The 20,780-nt window shown below is 43.6% G+C and overlaps 1 protein-coding gene across 9 annotated transcripts in view; it reads right to left on the bottom strand.

Annotated features, from left to right (window-relative positions):
• Positions 1-20,780, bottom strand: part of BCAS3 (BCAS3 microtubule associated cell migration factor) — a 214,736-nt gene that overhangs the window by 85,710 nt on the left and 108,246 nt on the right. The window contains exon 24 of one of the 9 annotated variants that reach the window (XM_085876803.1): positions 18,309-19,002. The exons of the other annotated variants lie outside the window; for them this stretch is intronic. Coding sequence (XP_085732929.1) covers positions 18,704-19,002 — 299 coding nt within the window. The 3' untranslated portion in view covers positions 18,309-18,703. Of the gene's footprint in view, positions 1-18,308; positions 19,003-20,780 lie in introns of those variants that run through there. 9 annotated transcript variants of the gene reach the window in all.

Raw genomic sequence — 20,780 nt, 5'->3', positions numbered from 1 at the left:
GGCGGGAAAAAAGAGGAATGAAAGAGTGAAGATGAGCAGTGATTCGTGATTTTGGTAGTTTTACCAGAAGGGGGTTGCTGGCGGACCTTGAGCGCCCTGTGGAAATGTGGTGGGGACAAATCGCAGAGAGAGCAGGGGGGGCAAGGCTGGAGAGGAGTCGGTAGAAGACAGAAAGACCACCGACCAACCTGCGGTGATTGAGTGAGAGGCCCAAAGACTCAGCTTCATTGCGGGAGATGCAGATGATTTTAAATGCCCTGGTTTCGACAGCGTGAAGCCGAGAAAGGTGGGAGGCAGGAGCACCAGCCCAGAGGGGAGAGCAGTACTCCATCAGGCTATGGACAAAAGCTTTGTAAGTGGTCAGGAGCTCAAGAGGGCCGAGGAAGGACTTAGCACGACGGAGGATTCCCAGTCGGCGACTGGCTTTTGAGGCGAGTTTGGAAATGTGACTTTCCCAGGAAAGGTCATGGCAGATAGTGAGACCTAGAAGCTTGAAAGAAAAGACTTCTTCCAGAGGATTGTTGAGAAAGTGGATGGGGGGGTTTTGTAAACGGTCCTTTCGAAGAGACATAGTGAGAGTGTGAGATTTGTCTGGATTGAAAGACATGTTCCACGTGTTGGACCAGTTTGTGATTTTATCCAGATCTGCAGTGAGCGAAGAAGCTGCTGTTTGCCGGTCTGAGGAATGACAGATGGTACGGCAGAGGGTGGAGTCGTCGGCAAAGAGAAATAGAGGATTTTCCAGAGAGTCCGAGAGATCATTGATGAAAACCAGAAAAAGAACAGGGCCCAGAACTCTACCTTGAGGAACTCCAGCCTGCACAGGAAAAGGGGATGAAAGAACTCCATTTAGGGCCACACGTTGACTGCGACAGGAGAGGAAGTCTGCGAGCCATGAGTGGAGATGGCCTTGAATACCATGGGAAGAGAGTTTGGTGAGTAGGGCAGTGTGCCAGACTGTGTCAAAAGCACGTGATATGTCCAGGGATACGGCTCGGATTTCCTGTCTGGCATTGAGGACCTCCATCCATTGATGGGAGAGCAGAAGCAGCATATCCAGGGTAGAGTGACCTGGTCTGAAACCAAATTGATGATTGGAAATCAAGCCATTGGAGAAGAGGAAGGATTTCATGTCTGAAGCGATGATGGATTCCATCACCTTGCTGATGATTGGGAGAAGTCTGATTGGTCTGTAGTTACAGGGATCTGTTTTTGCACCTTTTTTATGCAGGGCAGTGATGTTAGCAGATTTCCAAGCAGATGGCAGATGACCTTGGGCAAATGAGAGGGTGAATAGAACAGAAAGAGGGTGAATAGAACAGAAAGAGGGTGAGCAAGAGCAGAAGAGCAGGCTTTGAGGACACGTGGGCTGATGCCGTCTGGACCGGTTGCAGAATCTGACTCGAGGTTTGAAAGCAAGCTCTCCACCTTGTCAGGAGAAAAGGATACAGAGTCCAGGGACAGTTGGGTGCGACTGGGTAAAGTGGGTAGAGATAGTGATGGGTTTAGGACACAAGATTTATCTGCAAACACCGAGTTTAGACATTCAGCTTTATCACGTGTGGAATCAGCAGTGCGGCCATTTGAGGTAAGGGATGGGATGGAGGGGGAACATACACCAGAAACAGATTTGATTAAACGCCACCAGGATTTTGAGGAAGGAGAGAGGTTTGAGAGTTCAGACTTGAGATGAGAAAGATGTTGTTTTCTGGCTCTCCTGAGGGTAGATACACACTTGTTCCGAGCTTTGTGGAAAGAACTGAGATTGCCCTCAGTTGGGTTTGCTTTCCATGAGGCAAAGGCAAGTTGTTTCAGGACAACTGCCTCGCCACATGCTTCAGTAAACCAAGGGCGGGAGGAAGGGTAAGACAACTGAACACGAGAGGGGATAAATCTGTGCATGAGGGAGAGCAAGTTTCTTTGAAAGAATTCCCAGGATGAGTTGATGTTTGAGAAAGTAGTGATAGGAGACCAGTCTGTAAGTTTGATGGCTGCTCGGAGACCCTGCCAGTTGGCTTGAGTGAAATGCCAGACTCGACGGCGGTGAGGTGGTTCTCTGATAACAGCCAGAGAGATGTCCACTTTGACAAGGACGTGGTCAGAAGAACCAATTGGAGCGAAGGAAGAGCAGCAGATATTGTCAGGGAAATTTGTCAAAATCAGATCCAGAAGAGATGGAGTACCATTGGTTGAGATCCGGGTCGGGAAGTTGACCGATTGAGTCAGTCCCAATGAGTCGCAGAAAGCTTTTGCTGAGGTGCCATGGCAGGTGAGAGAGGTACCCACACCCAGCCAACTGGCGTGATGACAATTGAAGTCACCACATAAGAGGAAGAGAGAGTTTGGATGAGAAGATAGAAGATGGTCCATGTTTTCGGATAGTGAGGTGTAGATGGAGTCATCACTGTTCGGTGGACGGTACAGTACACATATAAACATGAGGTGGGAGTGGAGGGGAAGCCAAAGCCAGAGGTATTCCTGGGGGTGTGGGGGAGTGAGAGCAGTGCATGGAGAGTGAGGAATAGAGTCTTTGATGAAGAGAGCAACACCTCCACCAGGACGAGGCTCAGGTCTGTCATACGGTAAGAGGGAGTAGCCAGGGAGAGATACTTGGGAGTCAGACACGTCTTGGGAGAGGAAAGTTTCTGTTAGGCAGATAATGTCTGGTTTGTCAGTGGTAACCAGTATGGAAAGATCTGAAAGGTTTGAGCGAAGGCCCCGGATATTTGAGGTCCACACTTTCAATGAAGAGGTAGGGGAGGAGGCTTTGGGTGCAGGAGGTGGAGGGGGAGGGGGAGGGTAGGACAAGGGACGAGGGGGGCAGGTAAGGAGAGTTGCTGAAGGAGTGTGGGGTATTGCAGAATAGCGAGGGGAGGGGGCCGAATGAGGAGGAGAAAAGGCTCTGTGGTGCTGGGGGAGAGGGGGACAAGTGACAAGGAAGAAGGCAGTTGAGGATTTGAGGAGGTGGAGTGAAGAGATGGAGGTGAGAGGGCAGTGGAGGGAGGCAGGTTGGTGGATGAGACGGGGGGCAACTTTGAGAAGGAAGAGTGAGGGGGATGAAAGGTGGGAGAAAGGAGAGGGTGGAATTTTTGAGAGAGGTGAGAGGGAGGCTTGGAGGGAGAAGAGTGGGATGGTTGCTTTGAGAGTGAGAGTGAGGGGTGAGGAGGGTGAGTTGGCACTGAAGTTGGAAAAAAAGAATGGTTGATGGAAAGCGAGCATCCATGGCAAACTGTGGTTTTTAAAAGTTTTAGGTCAGAGATGGGATTTAACACAATTCTTGATGGATGCAATGAAGGCGAATTCAGAGCATGGAGAGAAGAAGCGCTGTAATAGTTGGATTTTTTAGGCAAGGAATGAAGGAGAGGTCGAAATGAGAGCAGTCTGTTAAAATAGCAGAAGAGTAGTGCATTGTGAAACAGTAAAGAGTACCACATGTGTGAGAGAGGAAGATGAAGCATTATAAGATCGTTTTTGTTGTTAAAAATAATGTATGAGAGAGTTCAACAGATTAGGTCATGGAAGTGTTAAAAAAAAAAAAAAAAAAAAATCGAGGAAGAAGACGAGAGGATGTTAAGAGGAAGAAGAAGAAGCAGAATCGGGAGAAGGTGAGCGTGTTGTTGTTGTTGGGTATATATATATATATATATATATATATATATATATATATATATATATATATATATATATAAAAATATATTTGTTAATATTAATGTATGAGAGAGTTCAACAGATTAGGTCATGGAAGTGTAAAAAAAAAAAAAACGAGGAAGAAGACGAGGAGGAAGTTAAGAGGAAGAAGAAGAAGCAGAATCGGGAGAAGGTGAGCGTGTTGTTGTTGTTGTAGGGTATTTTTTTTTTTTTTGAGATAAGAAAGAGATTAGTTGGGAGAATGGGGGATGTTTGGAAAGTGGGGAGGATCAAAATTGAAGGTAATGGGGAGGATAGAAATTGAAGGTAATGGGGAGAAAAAACAAACAAACAAACAAAAAAAAAACGATCGAACACCGAGTGGAACCGGTAGGCCTCAAGCCTAGGCCTAGGCCTCAAGCACCAGGTAAGAACGTCGACAAAAATACTCACAAAATAGCACGATTTTTGAAACAAAACCGAACTAGCAACACACAGTAACATGTAGGTGAGAAAAATAAACAGTTAAAACGGGACAAATAACAACCGGAAACTTAGTTTTGAGAACGTCAGCAGGGAGCCCCGAAGGAGACCTCTCGCTGCTCCAAAACCGGAACTGGAAGGAAACCGGAAGCAAAACCGGAACATGACAAATTATGTCATAAATTGCCCCCCCCGCCCCTCTACCACCCATACAATTGAGCCCTAGATGACCCTCATTGACGTATGCAATTACATCATTACGAAACCACTGATGGCATCATCAAAAAAAACACTCATTTCCCGTGGGGAGTACTTCACATATACCAAGTTTCAATTTTTTCTACGCAGCAGTTTTGGAGATGCAGAGGTCCAAAGTTTTTTCCTTTTTTTCCAACATGGCCGCCACACCACGTGACCCATGATGTCATAATTATAAAAACTTTCCACATGAGTATTTGCACCGACAGTGAAAATTTTGTGTCAATCGGATAAGCAGTTGCAGAGAAAACAAAGAAAAATCAGCACGGACGAACATCGGTACAGACAAACTGAAAACACAATGGCTCTGGCGACTTCGTCAGCTGAGGCATAAAAAACAAAAACAAATTCAAACTCCCTTACCAACGAACTTACAAACATAACTAGGGGCTCCTTACTAATGCTTCCACTATCTTTTTTATACACATGTGAGGTGTACAAAGGAACGTTCTGACAATGCCGTGTGTGTGTGTGTGTGTGTGTGTGTGTGTGTGTGTGTGTGTGTGTGTGTGTGTACATATATATATATATATATATATATATATATATATATATATATATATATATATATATATATATATATATATATATATGTCAGTATCTGTATATGTTTATATCTCTCCTATGTGGCTATCTGTATGTCCATCCAACTATCTGTCTCTGTCCGTCTATCTTATCTATCTTTCGATGTCTGTATCTTATCTGTATATCTGTATATCTGTATCTATCTATATATCAATCTGTGTGTGTGTGTGTGTGTGTTTGTGTGTGTGTGTCTGTCTATCAGTGTGTGTGTGTGTGTGTGTGTGTGTGTGTGTGTGTGTGTGTGTGGGGGTGTGGGTGCGAGCGTGTGTGTGTGGGTGTGTGTGTGCGTGTGTGTGTGTGCGTGTGTGCGTGCGTGTATGTGTGTGTCTGTCAGTATCTGTATATTTGTTTACATCTCTCCTATGTAGCTATCTGTATGTCCATCCATCTGTCTCTGTCTGTCTATCTTATCTATCTTTCTATGTCTGTATATCTGTGTCTATCTATATATCAATCTGTGTGCACATCTATCTATCTGTCTGTTGGTTGTAAGAATGCCCTTGTGTAATGTCTCTGGAATGCAATTTTGCATTGTCTGTCTGTCTATGTAATGTGAGAATGTGCTTTTGCTTTATGAGGGGAAGGAGGTGTTGTGAGGTGGAAGGGTTGAGGAGTTGTGGTGGGGAGGGGCTTTGAAAGTGGGGTTGAAACATTCAGGTTGTGAAGGGGAGCTTGAGGAATTTGCGTTTGGGAGGAGGGCTTGAAGACTTGGGGTTGAGGACTTGGGGCTGGGACCAGGGGGAAAGGGGAGGGCTTGGACTTGAAGAAGGAAGGGGTTGAGTACACCAAGTCCCAGTTTACATTCCGTGAAATTTCCACGGGTCCCTGCCACGAGACTGTCAAAGGACATTCCCAATCAAACTCCCAAAGTATTCCACACTCTATTGCAAACTAATTCCCTCACAACAGCCCAGTGGAACCGAGTTATCTGTCTGTTACGAACATAAAATAAAGTATATTATTTTGAGTTCTTAAGATCATGAAACTTAATTTTAATAATAATGATGACAAACTTGATCCAATAATGTGGTAGTGATGTCGATGATGGTGATGATAAAGCCGGGTTGATGGAGTTGATGGAGAGTTTGAGAGGGTTATTGTGTTAACGGCCCATGTTAATTGTGCTCAAGTTTAGCTCTACTGAAGAAGCCTTAAACAGGTATGACTCGATTTACGTCTACGATGTGTTCTTGAAAACTGCGACTTAAATCGAATGAAATAAGGCTGTGGGGGGTGGGAAGGGAGATGTAATTTTCACCTGCAATGTTACCTTTTTGGTTTAAACAGAGAGATTATTTAAACACTCAATACAACACATATTTTGACTGCAAAAAAAAATGAATGAAATAATTTTATTAAAGTGCAATACAGTGAAATACTCTGTGGTGGTGAAAGAGAAAGTGGGGGAGAGATTGAGAGTGAGAGTGAGTAATGATGAGATGAGATGAAGGATGGAAGGTTTGTGTTACTCGTAGTCCAGGTAGGGATTTGTATTCTAATAAGGGTGCTGGGGATGACCCTCCTAATCTTTGTGAAAGACACCATGAAGACCTTTAACATCCATAAAATAATGCTAGCAGAAGGGACACCCAGCTTAACGGTGCGTACCCCAAGGCCATCCTGCCCGTACACGCACATAAATCCGTCACACGAGGCACGGCTTGCAGTGAAGGTCTCTTTAGTCATGGCAGCGGAAACGGAACTCTCGCTCTCCTATTTTAATTCATCATACAGACGTTTATCTTCCGTGCTGTGTGACGGCTTCACTCACAGGGGTCCTCATTCTGTTGAGGTCCTCAATGTACATGTCCAGCATACGTTCCATCTTTTCCATGTACGAGCTCCTTCGTTTCGTAATCAACTTGGATGTTTGTGGCGGAGCACTTTAGCACTTTCACTAATTTGTTTTGCATTTTTATAAATTGTACGTACGGTTGTTGGAGGCAAACCTCAGTGCCGACCAACATCACAGCACGGTCACCACTCACCATTCTGTGTACTAACATCCGATTTCACCTGCAGATTTCGAGTTTTACACACTTTCTTACCCACAGGGTCACTCTTATCGCCAGTAGCACGCTAACAACTCATGATGAAGATTTTGGAAGGACAACAGTACGTCTGAACAGCGCAAATACAGAACACAGTGCAGTGCACTTTAAACACCGAAGTGACGTCATTCAAGTCGTGCTTTGACTTTTCTGTCCCCAATTTTCCTGAGCCGCCCAGTCAATTGAATTTGAATTTAATTGAATTGAGTTGCCAGTGGAAGAAAAATTTCCACGTTTCAAGTGAAAAATAATAAATAATTTTAATACATTAAACAATGGCCATGGCGGTGTGTAATCGGTCTAAATTTACATTCCGTACTGGAATATTATGTACAAGACGACAGGTACAGGTACAACCCGACAAGGGCACGGGATGCAGAAATGTTCTTCCATCCACGAAGCTTGCCTTTGGCAGCATGCACACAGGCACGGCACAGGCACGCACGGTCTATCGTCGACACGTCGTCATTGAGGTGTGACGGAGGTTAAATTTAATTGGTGAGTGAAATATTATCATGATGCAAAGATTTGACAACGTTCGATGATTTTGAGCTTCCAACACAATATTTCCTCTTTTCAGATCTGGCAACACTGTGCAAAGGCTTCTGGCCCACACACAGCAGCACGGTTTGTCGTACTGTCATTGAAGTGTGACGTAGCACTCGCTGTACAAAATCTCCGTCACACTTCAAAGCAGACACGCCTTGAAACAGCAAACCACGTGTGCCTGTGTGCGTGCCTGCGAGCTTCATCACGTCAACGATATCAACGTCTTCTGAGTAAGACTGGGCAGTTCAGGAAAATTGGTGATGGAAAGGCCAAAGCACGTGGCTTGAACGATGTAACTTCGACGTAAAGAGACACAATTCAAACCCTGGGTCCATAATGATGGACGACGCAACTTCGAATCAACATAAATCAGGGCAATGTAAATCGAGGTATACCTGTACACCAACCACCCTTATACACTGAACGAATAATAATAATCATAAGACGATGTCATAATTTAGGATATGGAGGCTTGATTAATCACGAGAGAATGCAGCGTTAATTGGCATTGCACATATAGTGGAGCAGATAACAGCAATTTTTGAGAGGAATCGTGCAAATGAAACAAGCATCAAATTTGGCACATTTGTTCTCCAAGGGATTCTAATCAAATCTGCCCGATTGGCCATTTGAAAATCCAAATTTTGAAAAAAAAGAAAAAAAAAAAAGTCAAGATCACGAATCAATGTTGGATGCTGGTGAGATTGGTGAATGTTTCATAAACATCATCAAAGACATTCCAAGTCTGCCATGCAGTTTTCTTCCCTTTACCGCGGAAGGCAGACACGACGTCACATCCAGTGAACGCATGGAAGTATGGGATCCCTCTAGCTTTCTCAGGCCCTATTGCAGAAACTACCTCATGGACTGGAATCCATCACGCCTTGGCTCCTTGGCCAAAGGCAATCCACATGTTCTCAAGACCGAGTTCCTGTAAGGATGGCAGTACAGATATTGCTATGACTAGTACGTCCTTGTCATCAGCCTTAATGATAATGGACTTGCTACCATCGGTCGTTGCATCCCTGGCGTGTACAAATATTCGAGCGTCAGCTTCTTCATGACAACATGGAGACACAGCATCCAGTGACTTCCTTGTGTTGCTAATGGCATCTTCTCCTTTTGTGACAATCACTGTGCTTGTCGTCTGTGCTTCACACATCTTTTCCGCAAGGAAGTGAAACAGCTCAGTCTTGATGCTGTCATCTCGAAGAAAGCTTCTCCAGTTACTTGGGGTCTTACTGGTTCCTGTCACTCTTCTTCTGATTCCTTGGCCACTTTTCGACCTTGCCTCGGACTTTAGACTTGACTTCTTGTACACATCAAACACTACGTCCACCCTCTCGTACCTGGCACCATAGGATTCCACCTTTGGGATGATGTCTTCTTTTGCATAGTCATCAAATATCTTTGAAGTGCATGGAGGTAGGGCATTGACAAGTGCTGAGCCATCAATGATGACTGCATCTCCCCTTGGTCTCTGTCTGGGATGTTCACTTGCGCTTCAAGAATTTCAGCCAGATGTGATTTCAAATTTTTTTGAAGTTTTTTTTTTCTTCAAATTTTCAAAATTTGGATTTTCAAATGGCCAATTGGGCAGATTTGATCAGAAAGCCCTGCAGAACAGAAATGTCAAATTTGATGCTTGTATCATAATTTGCACGATTTTTCTACTATCTACTACACTAATAGCCATATTGGCAGCCTCTTCTTCACTCAATATGCACACACCCCATGCTGTATGTCGATGTATAGCATGGTTTTTGGAATAGTGGGGCAACTTAGCTAAATATATCATAACAATTGTGCATTTTGTGAGGAAAGCACCAAATTTTGCACAATAGTTGCCTATCATATTATGAACAGATTTGGATATTGGGCCATCTCAAATTCAGCCGCTGATGGCTGTGGCAGCCATTTTCCACTGCCATCAAAAATTTTGAGATGGCCCAATATCCAAATCTGTTCATAAAATGATAGGCTACTAGTGTGCCAAATTTGGTGCTTTCATCACAAAATGCACAATTGTTATGCTAAGTTGCCCCACTAGAAGTATTATAAAGGCGATTTGTGTTCTACAGTCTTCAAGTAGATAATTCTTTTCAACTAAAGGTTTAAAGGTGTATAAATAAATTAATTCTGGCTTTTACCACCATTTTCTCCAGCAACTATTACACCACCCTCTCTTTGCTTCTGAACATGGAAGGAAAAAATAATCGGTGACTTCATAAGGGTCACGACTGTGGCAAACTGTCCAGCTTGGCTATCCCTTAACATAGGGGCAAAGCTCATTAAAAAATGGATGTCAATTAACAGTTTATCAAAGCCTGCTGCAGTAGAGGAATTGGGAACAAAGCAATATGTTGGAGTAGAGAGTCATGTTTCCTGTTCAAACACGACCCTCGATGGCACATCTCCACTGAGCCATCCTGTACATCCTGTACATGTACAAGCCCATGAGCAGATCTTGTTTCCCCCCCACTTTGGGGCTGGTGCAGTCATGTGATATAGCCTCACTTGGCCCACAGCATTACTACAATGTACAGGGAGGGTGGTCTGAAAGTCGCTTTACCCCTGCTAAATTTCTCGCACGTCCCTTCCCTCCGCCCTCCTCCACTGTGGTTTGCCGCAACGTCAACTCACTGATGGGGGAGTCAGTATGAAGTAAGACGGCATGGCGGACACAAGTTGTTTCAGTGTCGAAGAAAGGTTGGTTGCTTGTGTTTGGGTGCATGAAAAGGGCAGACACAGGCCAAACAATTGCTCAAGTGTGGACAGCTTTTGCAGAATGCTTTGGAAAATCTTCTTCACCAAAGCAGATGTTGTTAAGGTGGGAAAATGGGATTTTGAAAGAGGAGGCGTGATGGACAAGAAGTGCAATGGAAGACCGGTAACAAGAAGAAACACGTGTGCTGCTGCGTCGGCGTCAGTTGATCGGTTGCCGAGAAAGAGAGCCAGTGAACTTGGCATACCGCGGATCATGATGCAAACGAGCATGAAAAAATATCTTCAGTTGTAACCCTGGCATCCATCATTTGTGAATGAACCGAGTGATGGCGACAAGCCAGGATTGGTGCTATGCAACATGCGACATCTTGCTTGACACCTTCCTAAATGCCTATATGTTGATGATGACATGGGTAGGAACGATCACAAGACATTTATTTGGTCCCTATTTTTTGATGGACTGGTAAATGGCATAGCATAAGAGCACAATCGCAATGTTAAGAAAATGGCTGGTACCATGACTTGTTACTGCAGCAATTGCTGAAAGTGTCTCATTTCAACAAGGCGGCACACCCACGCATTTTGAATTGCATGTGTTCGGGAATATCTCAATTAAATATTCCCTCAACGATGGATTGGATTCAGATCACTAACATCACCAGGTCCTCTATCATGGCCATCACGTCGACCAGATCTAACAACTCCAGACAACTCAGCGGGGCAACATCAAGGGGAAAGTGTCAACAATCCGGTGGAGGGCAATTGAAGAATTGCCTTCTGCAGTCATGGCCTCTTTTGCACAGGTGACCCAACAATTGATCATGTAAAAGAGGACATGGCAACAAATTCAGTGGTGGAGGAGAATTATGAAGCACATACAGATACAACTCATTAATTATTGTAAATACAGGTATACCTCATTTAGCGTTGTAGATACATTCCAGAAGAACACGATGCTAAGCGAAACGATGTAAAGCAGTGTCTAATTTCTCATAGACTTGCATGTGTTATTGGGAGCATGCGTTCTGTTGACGTTATCATTGTAATTATAACTTCCTTTCGCATCGTCGATCACATGATGTGGATTACTATACAGTAGATAGATGCTATAATAATACATACTGTAACTGAAAAACATTCCACAGGTCATTAATAAATGAACTAAAACAAAGTTAATTTAATACTCACTTGTCTTATCTCGACGCTAATGTCGGCCGTGTTGATGCCACTGAATGCTTTTGCTCTGATGTGGTATTGGTAGGGGATGCTAGGGTGAGGGAGAGGTAGTGAGGATATCCGTGTCACCGTCAGAGTCTGGTGCAGGTTCAAGCTGTTTTCTCTTGAAGAATGAAAGAATGAGTCGAGAGACAGTCTGTCTGCTCATAGTCTTCTTCTCCTTGTAGAGCTCATTGTAGCATGAAAAAGCATTCAACGCCATTCTTTTCACTGCAGTGCTGTGCTCCAAGTCAGGATCATTTTTATACGCAACATCTAGAGCCTCATTAACTTTATTCAGGATGTTTGAAAGAATTTTACACGTTAAAACCCTCTCTGATTGGTCCTCTTCTGTTGCTTCTTCAGCCCATTGTTGGTCGAGCTCGATCAGGTCCTAATTGGTCAAGCTCTCCCCGTGAGAGTTCAGCAACTCGACATCTCCTACGGTGACTTCATGGAATCCCACTTCATTGGCCATCTCGACGACTTAATTGTGCAGTGTGAGTAGCTGGGTTCGAATCCCATGAAGTCCTTGATGCACTCTGGCCAAACCTTCCTCCAAACACCATTCATGCAGTGGTCTGCGACTTCTCTCTAGGCCTCAGTGATATTTTCAATGGCTTTCATGATGTTAAAAGACTGCCAGAAGCCTCAAATTGATTGGCTTTCTTTGCCATCGGTGGCAGGGATTAGCTGAGTAAAGGTGCGTCGCAGGTAGTAAGCTTTGAATGCTACGATGGCACCCTGATCCATCGGCTGTAGGAGAGAAGTTGTGTTTCGAGGCGGAAACACAACTTCAACTTTGATGTTAGTTGATGAGGAATTGAGGTTGACTGGGTGACCAGGTGCATTGTCCAACAATAACAGTGCTTTCTTTTCAAAGTTATGTTTTCACAATAAATTTTCACTGCTGGACAAAAATCATGCACAAACCAGGTCTGAAAAATGTCCCTTGTCATCCAAGCCTTGCGGTTTGACCGCCACATGACAGGCAGGGTCGTCTTGCAGAAACCCTTCATTGCTCGTGGTGTTTTAGAATGGTAAATGAGCAAGAGCTTCAATTTAAAATCTCCTGCCGCATTGCCTCCAAGCAAGAGTGTTAGGCGATCTTTGGCAGCCTTAAATCCCGAAGCACTATTTTCTTCACTTGTAATAAAGGTGCGGGATGGCATCCACTTCCAGAAAAGTCCCGTTTCATCTACGTTGAAAACAAGCTGTGTGGGGTAATTTCAGCGTTCTGTTATCGCCTGGAGGTTGGTGGAGAACTTGTCCGCTGCCTGCATGTCAGCACTCGCAGTCGCGCCAGGAATCTTGACACTGTGCAGGTTTCTGCGATGCTTAAAATGCTTCAACCAACCTCGGGTCGCTGTAAAATTTTCCATTGTCGAACTGTCACCTTCTTGTTGTTTTAATTTTTCAAACAAACTTTTAGCCTTTTTCATAATAACCAGCTGGCTCAGGGGCATATTCCGCTCGTTTTGGTTCTCAATCCACACGGACAACAGTCTCTCCATCATACTGCTTCTACTACGCATCACCTGAGTTGCAGTCAATGAGTCACATTTTGGCCACTCGCTCTAATTTTGTCTGCAAGTTCGAAGATCGTTCTCACCATGGTCGGAGCAAGTGCCATATAGCATGCAATATCCACGGTCCGACCACCTGCATTAAAGCGCCTTATCACCTTCCTTTTTTGCTCGTGTTGTGCTTTTACGAGACACTTTGCTTTCAGACGCAACATCAACATTAGCTGGGCGTTTTGGCGCCATATTTAACACTGCAATCACTTTGTAACAGTAAAAAGCAAGCACGATAACGCTATGACACAGCGAGGGGTGGCGGGAGATGAACGGAAATAGAGCGTCAGATGTAGCGTCAAGCGAATGGTGCGAAGCGGTTATTTGTGCACTTTTTTTTTTAGCGTTTTCGTTAAAAGCAAATCATTAAGTATCCCAGCAGTAACATTCCTGAAAAGTGTATCTTACCCCGAGAGCTGGACTCCACTGCGTTACATATTCATTATAAAATATGACTTGTGGGCACCGATAACAAGCAATTTGATTTGCAGTGCAAATACTTTTGCCCTCAGGTCGTGTGGTGCATGTAAAACTTAAGAGATACAATTTAAAAGCATTCATGATGCATGTGTGGAAAACATGTTTTATACTGTATACAGCAATGTATTTCAAACGACGCTATAACGAAGCGATGTTAATCGGGGCGACTTTAAGCCGGGTCTTACTGTACTGCACAATAAAACCTGTATTTTAAAGAGTTTAAGAACTAATGCTTTACTCGGAAAGGGTAAAAGACTTTCAGGCCACCCTGTACAATTAAGTGCAATTTGTTCATCACAGGAGACCTTCAGTGGAATTCGGTGCTCGAGCTTTCTGGGTATTAATTTCAAACTGCACTTCTTCCTCAATAAAATAATAACTAGAATGGCACTCAGTGGAGCGCATATCTCCATCAGGCTGAACAGTTTACGTTTTGTATCCCACTGATAGGCGGGATCTGGAGTGGAAGGGAGAGAGCACGGAAGGGAGAGAGAGAGAGAACGGGAGAGTGAGGGAGATACAGACAGAGTGAGAGTGAGGGAGATACAGACAGAACAACAGGAAGGCAAGTTTCAGCAAGGCTCACACAAACACCAAGTGAAAATGATGAAAGGGAATGATAGGGTCAGATACATTCCTACAAGCACAACAGCAAATACAGCGAAGAGTGAAGGGCACATGTAAAAAGTGATTATAGCACTTCGTTATACAGGGTACATGTTCAGGGAGACATGACAATGTGGCAAGGATGCCCCAGGGCTGGAGGGTCGCCAAAACATGTGGGAGTCATTAAGGCAGGTTATGCCTGTCACTTGGACTGCCACAACAACTCCCCGCTCTCAGTTGCGTGAGAGCTGAAACCTCTTGGGGCTTCACTTAATGGAAAATGCGGCCTACGCAGCCGGATGTGGGAGAAATACAAGGAAGACAAAGAGGATGAAAATGTCTGGATTTACTTTCCTCCTCAAACTTTCATAAAAGTTCAACCAATTAAGCTTTTCCTTCCAGTTGATCAACCATCTTCAATCAGCTGAATAATGTAAATAACAACAATAATAATAGGAACAAAATAGTAACAGTACGATCTAAGAGAATGTTTTTCTACAAAAGCAAATGATCGTTTTTTGGTTTTTTCCCATCACTGTGAAGTGTAATTATACAATTTCTGAACTTTGCAACATCACTTTGATTGCACAATTATTAATACGTAGTGAAGAAATAAAACAAAGGTTAGAGTATGATGAAGGAAGTCATAACTGGACTAGGATCTCATCAGATTGATCCACACAAGTTGCTTACTTCATTCAGTTCCCTCCAACCCTCAGCCAGCCCTTATAACTCTCACATCCCAAATTTCCGCCGTTCCACAGCCTCCGTGGGTGAAATGGAACCACAGACGTTATTTTTACAACATTTAACAAAAATGGAGAAATGAAGGGGTGGGGGTGGGGGGGAGGAGAGAGTTTAAAAGCAAAGCAAGATAAAAATGTCGAGTAAAAATAAATGAATAAACAAAGATGTTAATACCATCGTGGGAAATGCCAGAGGGGACACAGAAAAGCTAAATGAAAATGATATAAAGGGGAATTAAAGAAGACACAAAGTGTCATTATCAATCAAAATGTGTTTTGGTAAGATGTTGGCTTTTGAAGATTTATCACCCAACAAACTTAAATATGTGTAAAAGAAACTAAAAAAAAAGAAGGTATCTCTCTTTCCACATGTTTGTTCTTGTATAAAGAAAACAATTTGGCTCAAGCATGCGAATCTTTACCAACAGAGGGCGATAAGGGGTTCACAAAACAGGGGTTTGTTTTCCCCATGATCAGTCTGAAAACACAAGCTTTACTTCAGAACAAGCTTAGAGTTGTACCAAGTGATATTGAAAGCTCGGATTTTAGAAAAAACCCAAAGCCTATTACAGTGTACAAAACAAATTCTTCTTGCGAAAATCTTGAATATGTTAAAGTCATTCATGCCTGGTATCTCTATTAAAGTACAAGATGTCACTTTTAATTATTTACTCACTATTTTCTCGATGCGGTATACATTTTAACTGTTTTTTTCTTTCAATTCACACATTTACACAACAGAATCAAGAGATATTTAAATCAAATCACTTTTTCATTTTTCCCTTATGAGGGACACGAAATGAAAGCAAACCTGTACCAATTGAATTATTCACACAAATCATAACAGTCGTTTTCTCAGTAATAAAGCTTTCCTGAAGACTAATATAGTCTTCCAACAAGGGAGACTTGTACACTCTTTCCAACAAAGTAACATATTCTATCCTATAAATAATACAATCTTTCCTCCAAAACAATATTATCTTGCCTACAAAATTAAATTATTTCCAACAACATAATATAATCTTTCCGAGAAAATAATATAATATATTTTCTAAAAGTAATATATTCTTTCCCACAAAACAACAACTTTCCTCGAAAACAATATCGTCATTCCTGCAAAATAGTCATATTGTTACGAGTTTGGAATTCGATTGCACACAACATACAGGTTCCTTTAGTCAGCTATGTCGATAAGTGCTTGTTCCCGAGATAGCTCACCTTCCATTGTTTAAATGTTGAGAAATCGATTAGATGCGCTGCGGATCGATTTAATAGTTAGGGAATGAACAATGGAGATGTCCGTCCCCCTCTTCTGCGAAGAGGAAGAAGAGCCCTTCCGTCCCGTGATTCATGACGTCAACAACTCCCTCCCACCCGTGGTTGAGCGGGGGATGGATCACGAGGGCATGAGTCACACCGGGCGCGGGGGAGGAGGGGCGGAGAAGGATAAAGAGAAGATCCTTTCTTTGTTCGTGTTCGGAGTTGGAGTGGGGGAGTGGTAGTTCAGCAGACCTTCGGGTCCTGCTTGACTCTGGTTAGGGTTGAGGCTTTCGGAAGCTTTTTGCTTCTGCAGAGGAGTTGTTCAGCAGAGCTTCGGCTCAAGCTGCTAAGAGAATAAGGAAGAGATCCTCTAGTTGGTTCGGGTTTGGGGGTTGTTCAGTAGAGCTTCGGTTTCTGCTTGGCTGGTTGTTTAGTCGAGCTTCGGCCACAGCTTGGCTTTTTGGAGAGCTGCTTTTTTTGGAAGAGAGTTGAGCCAGTTGCTCGACTCGAGCTGCGAGTGGTGGCTTCTTCTTCTTGGTTCATGGAGCTCCTTGTTCTCCATTTGGTTCCCGGCTTGGTGCAACTCGTCGGCCTCTTCTTGGAGGTGGTTCCTCGGGGAAGCGACGCATCGACGGGAAGGATTGGCGCATCGTCTCACCAGCACGTGTTGAGAAGCGCGGGAGGATTCGCGGGAGCTCGGGAAGGATCGCGGCTCACGGCGATTGAATCCAGCTCGCTCTCGCTGGAGCCCGGGTCCGAACAACTTGAAGACCACACTAGGTGGAGAGGTTCGAGATAGGCTCTGGGTTTCAGCTCACCTGTCCTCCGAGCTGGAGCCCGTTATTAAAAGGCCTCAACCACCATTTCTTGGGTATGTGTGTGCGTACGTGTGTCCGTGGGCCCGTGTCTACGAAGTAGTAAAAACTGTAAAGTGATTGTGTAGAACGGTTGTAGTTCTCCTGTCATGCGTGTTGGCCTGGTATAATTACATACGTGTTTTGCCTTGTTTAATTGCATACGTGCATGCCTGCTTACGTACTTTATTACAATAAATGTCATTGTGTGAATGTAAACCTGTTCGTTGTGTCCTCTTCCCTTAATTAAGCTGCCATCTTGCACTCGGAATAGAGTTGGTTTTTAAATAGCCGGAAAAGTGATCGGGTCTAATGGGGCTCGCGATAACACCCCGCTCGGTTATCCCAAACCGGAGCGAGCTGCATTAAGCGGCTCGTGTCCCAGCGGCCCCGTTGAGGTACAATCTCTCGGTAACCTACCCGCGCGAATAATTAGGTAAATCGAAGATTTGGCGATCGGACCCTGTAGCGCGGGTAGAGTGCAGACAAGGTTGTAGTGTGGTTAAAAACACACCCGTGGCTGGTTTCCGGCGTTGATCCGGAAAGCCATAACTGGATTGTCCGTTCAGTGGGCGAGTCGGCCGCTATTGGTTAAACGCGGTCGCTCGCACGCCGGCGGGCGGGAAATCTACAACAATATTTTCTAAAAGTCTTTCTTTCCCACAAAATAATATAATCTTTCCTCCCAAATAATATTATAATTCCTACAAAATAATCTCTTTCCTTCAAAATAATTGAATCCTTCCAACTAAATAATATAATCTTTCCTTCAAAATAATTGAATCCTTCCAACTAAATAATAGAACCATTTCGACAAAATAATCTCTTTCCAACAAAATAATATAATCATTCCGACAAAATAATATAATCATTCCTACAAAATAATATCTTTCCAACAAAATAATTAAATTCTTCCTGCAAAATAATATAATCTTCCCTAAAAAAATAAAAATATAATCTTTCCGACAAAATAATATAACCTTTCTTACAAAATAATATCATTCCTACAATATAACATAGTGGGGCAACTTAGCATAACAATTGTGCATTTTGCGAGGAAAGCACCAAATTTGGCACACTATCAGCCTATCATATTATGAACAGATTTGGATATTGGGTCATCTCAAAATTTTTGATGGCAGTGGAAAATGGCTGCCACAGCCATCAGCGGCTGAATTTGAGATGGCCCAATATCCAAATCTGTTCATAATATGATAGGCTACTAGTGTGCCAAATTTGGTGCTTTCCACACAAAATGCAAAATTGTTATGCTATATTTAGCTAAGTTGCCCCACTAATATAATCATTCCTACAAAATAATGTCAGACAAAATAAGTCTTTCCGACCAAAAATATGAAGAAATTTAAATAAAAAATAAAAATAAAAATCACCTTTTGAGCCATGTCATATTTCACAAAAAGGTTGCAATCGAAGAAATATTCAGCAAGAGGTAAACAAGCAAACAACCTGTTCCACAATCAAGCTTTTTATGCAGGTCAGTTTAAAAAATAAAACAATTTAAATTTAAGTGCAGTGTCATGCATTACCTATATGTATTCAGAAATAAGACTATGGACAGTAAAAACATGCAACAATGTCAAATTATACCAACCACAGTGATGTGGTAGGCTTACGACAAAGCCTTAATTATTAGTTTGTGTATGTAGCAAATACTGAATTTTTTTTTAATACATGGTCTCGGCTAATGAAAGAGCTAATACACACAACAGAAGAGGACACAACATAATAAAGGGAACAACAGGAGAAATGGGGAAATGCCAATAGCAGGGTGGAGGGAGAAGGTAGACAGAGACAGACAAACAAGAAATGCAGCTCACGATGAGGAGTAGGGGAGAATGCAAGGGGTGGACAAGATGGCAACATAAATCACCGCCATCCCTCTCAAAATTTTGTTTAATGGGTGTAGAAAAGATGATGGCTTTGGATTGGGGATGAGATGGTGGTGAACAGCTGTCTTGAATACCTGGAGGGAAGACAGATTGAAGAGTGTGGAAGGTGGTTCAACAGGCGGGAAAACAAAGGATTAAATGGGTGGAAAAAAGAAGCAGTTCTAGATTTTGGCAGCATCGTTCGGAGGGGGTTGCTGGTGGAACGCAAGCATCCTTCAGATACTTTGGAGGTGGGGAGGGAATGAGCACAGAGAGGACAGAGGGTGCGAGACCAGAAATGACGCGCAAGAAGACAGAGAGACCGCCGACCTGTTGGCGATGCCAAAGTGATAGGGCCATGGACTAAGCTTCATTGCAAGAGATTCCAATGATCTTGAAAGCCTTGGTTTCCAAGTGTCGAGCTGAGCAAGATGTGAAGCAGGGGAGCTAGCTCAGAAGGGAGAGTAGTACCCCATCAAGCTACAGATGAAAGCCTTGTGGGTAGGCAGGAGCCAATGAAGGACTTTGCATGATGAAGGATGCTCATTTGGTGTCTGGCTTTGGGGGCCAAATTTGAAATGTGGTTTGCCCAATTGTGGCTCAGAGTGAGACCCAAGAGTTTGAGTGACTGAACCTCTTTGAGACAGTTTGTTGAGAAAGTAGATGGGAGAATTTGCAGAACGGTACTTTCGGAGAGAAAGAGTGTGAGTGTGTGGGATATCTCAGGATTGAAAGACATGTTCCAAGGGTTTGACCAGTTTGTGCCTGGTGCTGGCTTCATGGTTATGGTGGCTGGCTTAGGATTTAACACCAGGTGGGGTCGACTCAGCCTGTCATCCTTCTGGGGTCGGCGAAATGAGCACCAGTGTTCTGGTAATGGGGGGCACTGCATCAGCAGCAAAGCCGCGTCCCAAATAAATGATGCAACCAGCAGCCAAAAAACTACGTGTGTGTGTGTGTGTGTGTGTGTGTGTGAGTGAGTTGAGTGAGTTGAGTGAGTTGAGTGAGTTGAGTGAGTTGAGTGAGTTGAGTGAGTTGAGTGAGTTGAGTGAGTTGAGTGAGTTGAGTGAGTTGAGTGAGTTGAGTGAGTTGAGTGAGTTGAGTGAGTTGAGTGAGTTGAGTGAGTTGAGTGAGTTGAGTGAGTTGAGTGAGTTGAGTGAGTTGAGTGAGTTGAGTGAGTTGAGTGAGTTGAGTGAGTTGAGTGAGTTGAGTGAGTTGAGTGAGTTGAGTGAGTTGAGTGAGTTGAGTGAGTTGAGTGAGTTGAGTGAGTTGAGTGAGTTGAGTGAGTTGAGTGAGTTGAGTGAGTTGAGTGAGTTGAGTGAGTTGAGTGAGTTGAGTGAGTTGAGTGAGTTGAGTGAGTTGAGTGAGTTGAGTGAGTTGAGTGAGTTGAGTGAGTTGAGTGAGTTGAGTGAGTTGAGTGAGTTGAGTGAGTTGAGTGAGTTGAGTGAGTTGAGTGAGTTGAGTGAGTTGAGTGAGTTGAGTGAGTTGAGTGAGTTGAGTGAGTTGAGTGAGTTGAGTGAGTTGAGTGAGTTGAGTGAGAGAGAGAGAGAGAGAGAGAGAGAGAGAGAGAGAGAGAGAGAGAGAGAGAGAGAGAGAGAGAGAGAGAGAGAGAGAGAGAGAGAGAGAGAGAGAGAGAGAGAGAGAGAGAGAGAGAGAGAGAGAGCAGTTTGTGATTTTGTAAAGGTCTGAGAGAGGGAAGAGGCCGCTGCCTGTCTGTCAGAAGGATGAGGGATGTGAAGGCAGAGTGGGATCATCAGTTGAGAGATAAAGAGGATTGTCCAGAGTCAGTGAGATCATTGATGAAGATAAGGAATAGGATGGGAATTAGAACAGTCGGGGTACTCCAGCCTTGACAGGAAAAGGAGAAGAAAGG

This window comes from Eptatretus burgeri, chromosome 4, assembly GCF_056783735.1.
Source record: "Eptatretus burgeri isolate ZD-2024b chromosome 4, Ebu_testis_v1, whole genome shotgun sequence".
Lineage (NCBI taxonomy): Eukaryota > Metazoa > Chordata > Myxini > Myxiniformes > Myxinidae > Eptatretus > Eptatretus burgeri.
Note: the sequence above shows the minus strand (reverse complement) of the source record. Positions and strands in the feature narration are given on the sequence as shown.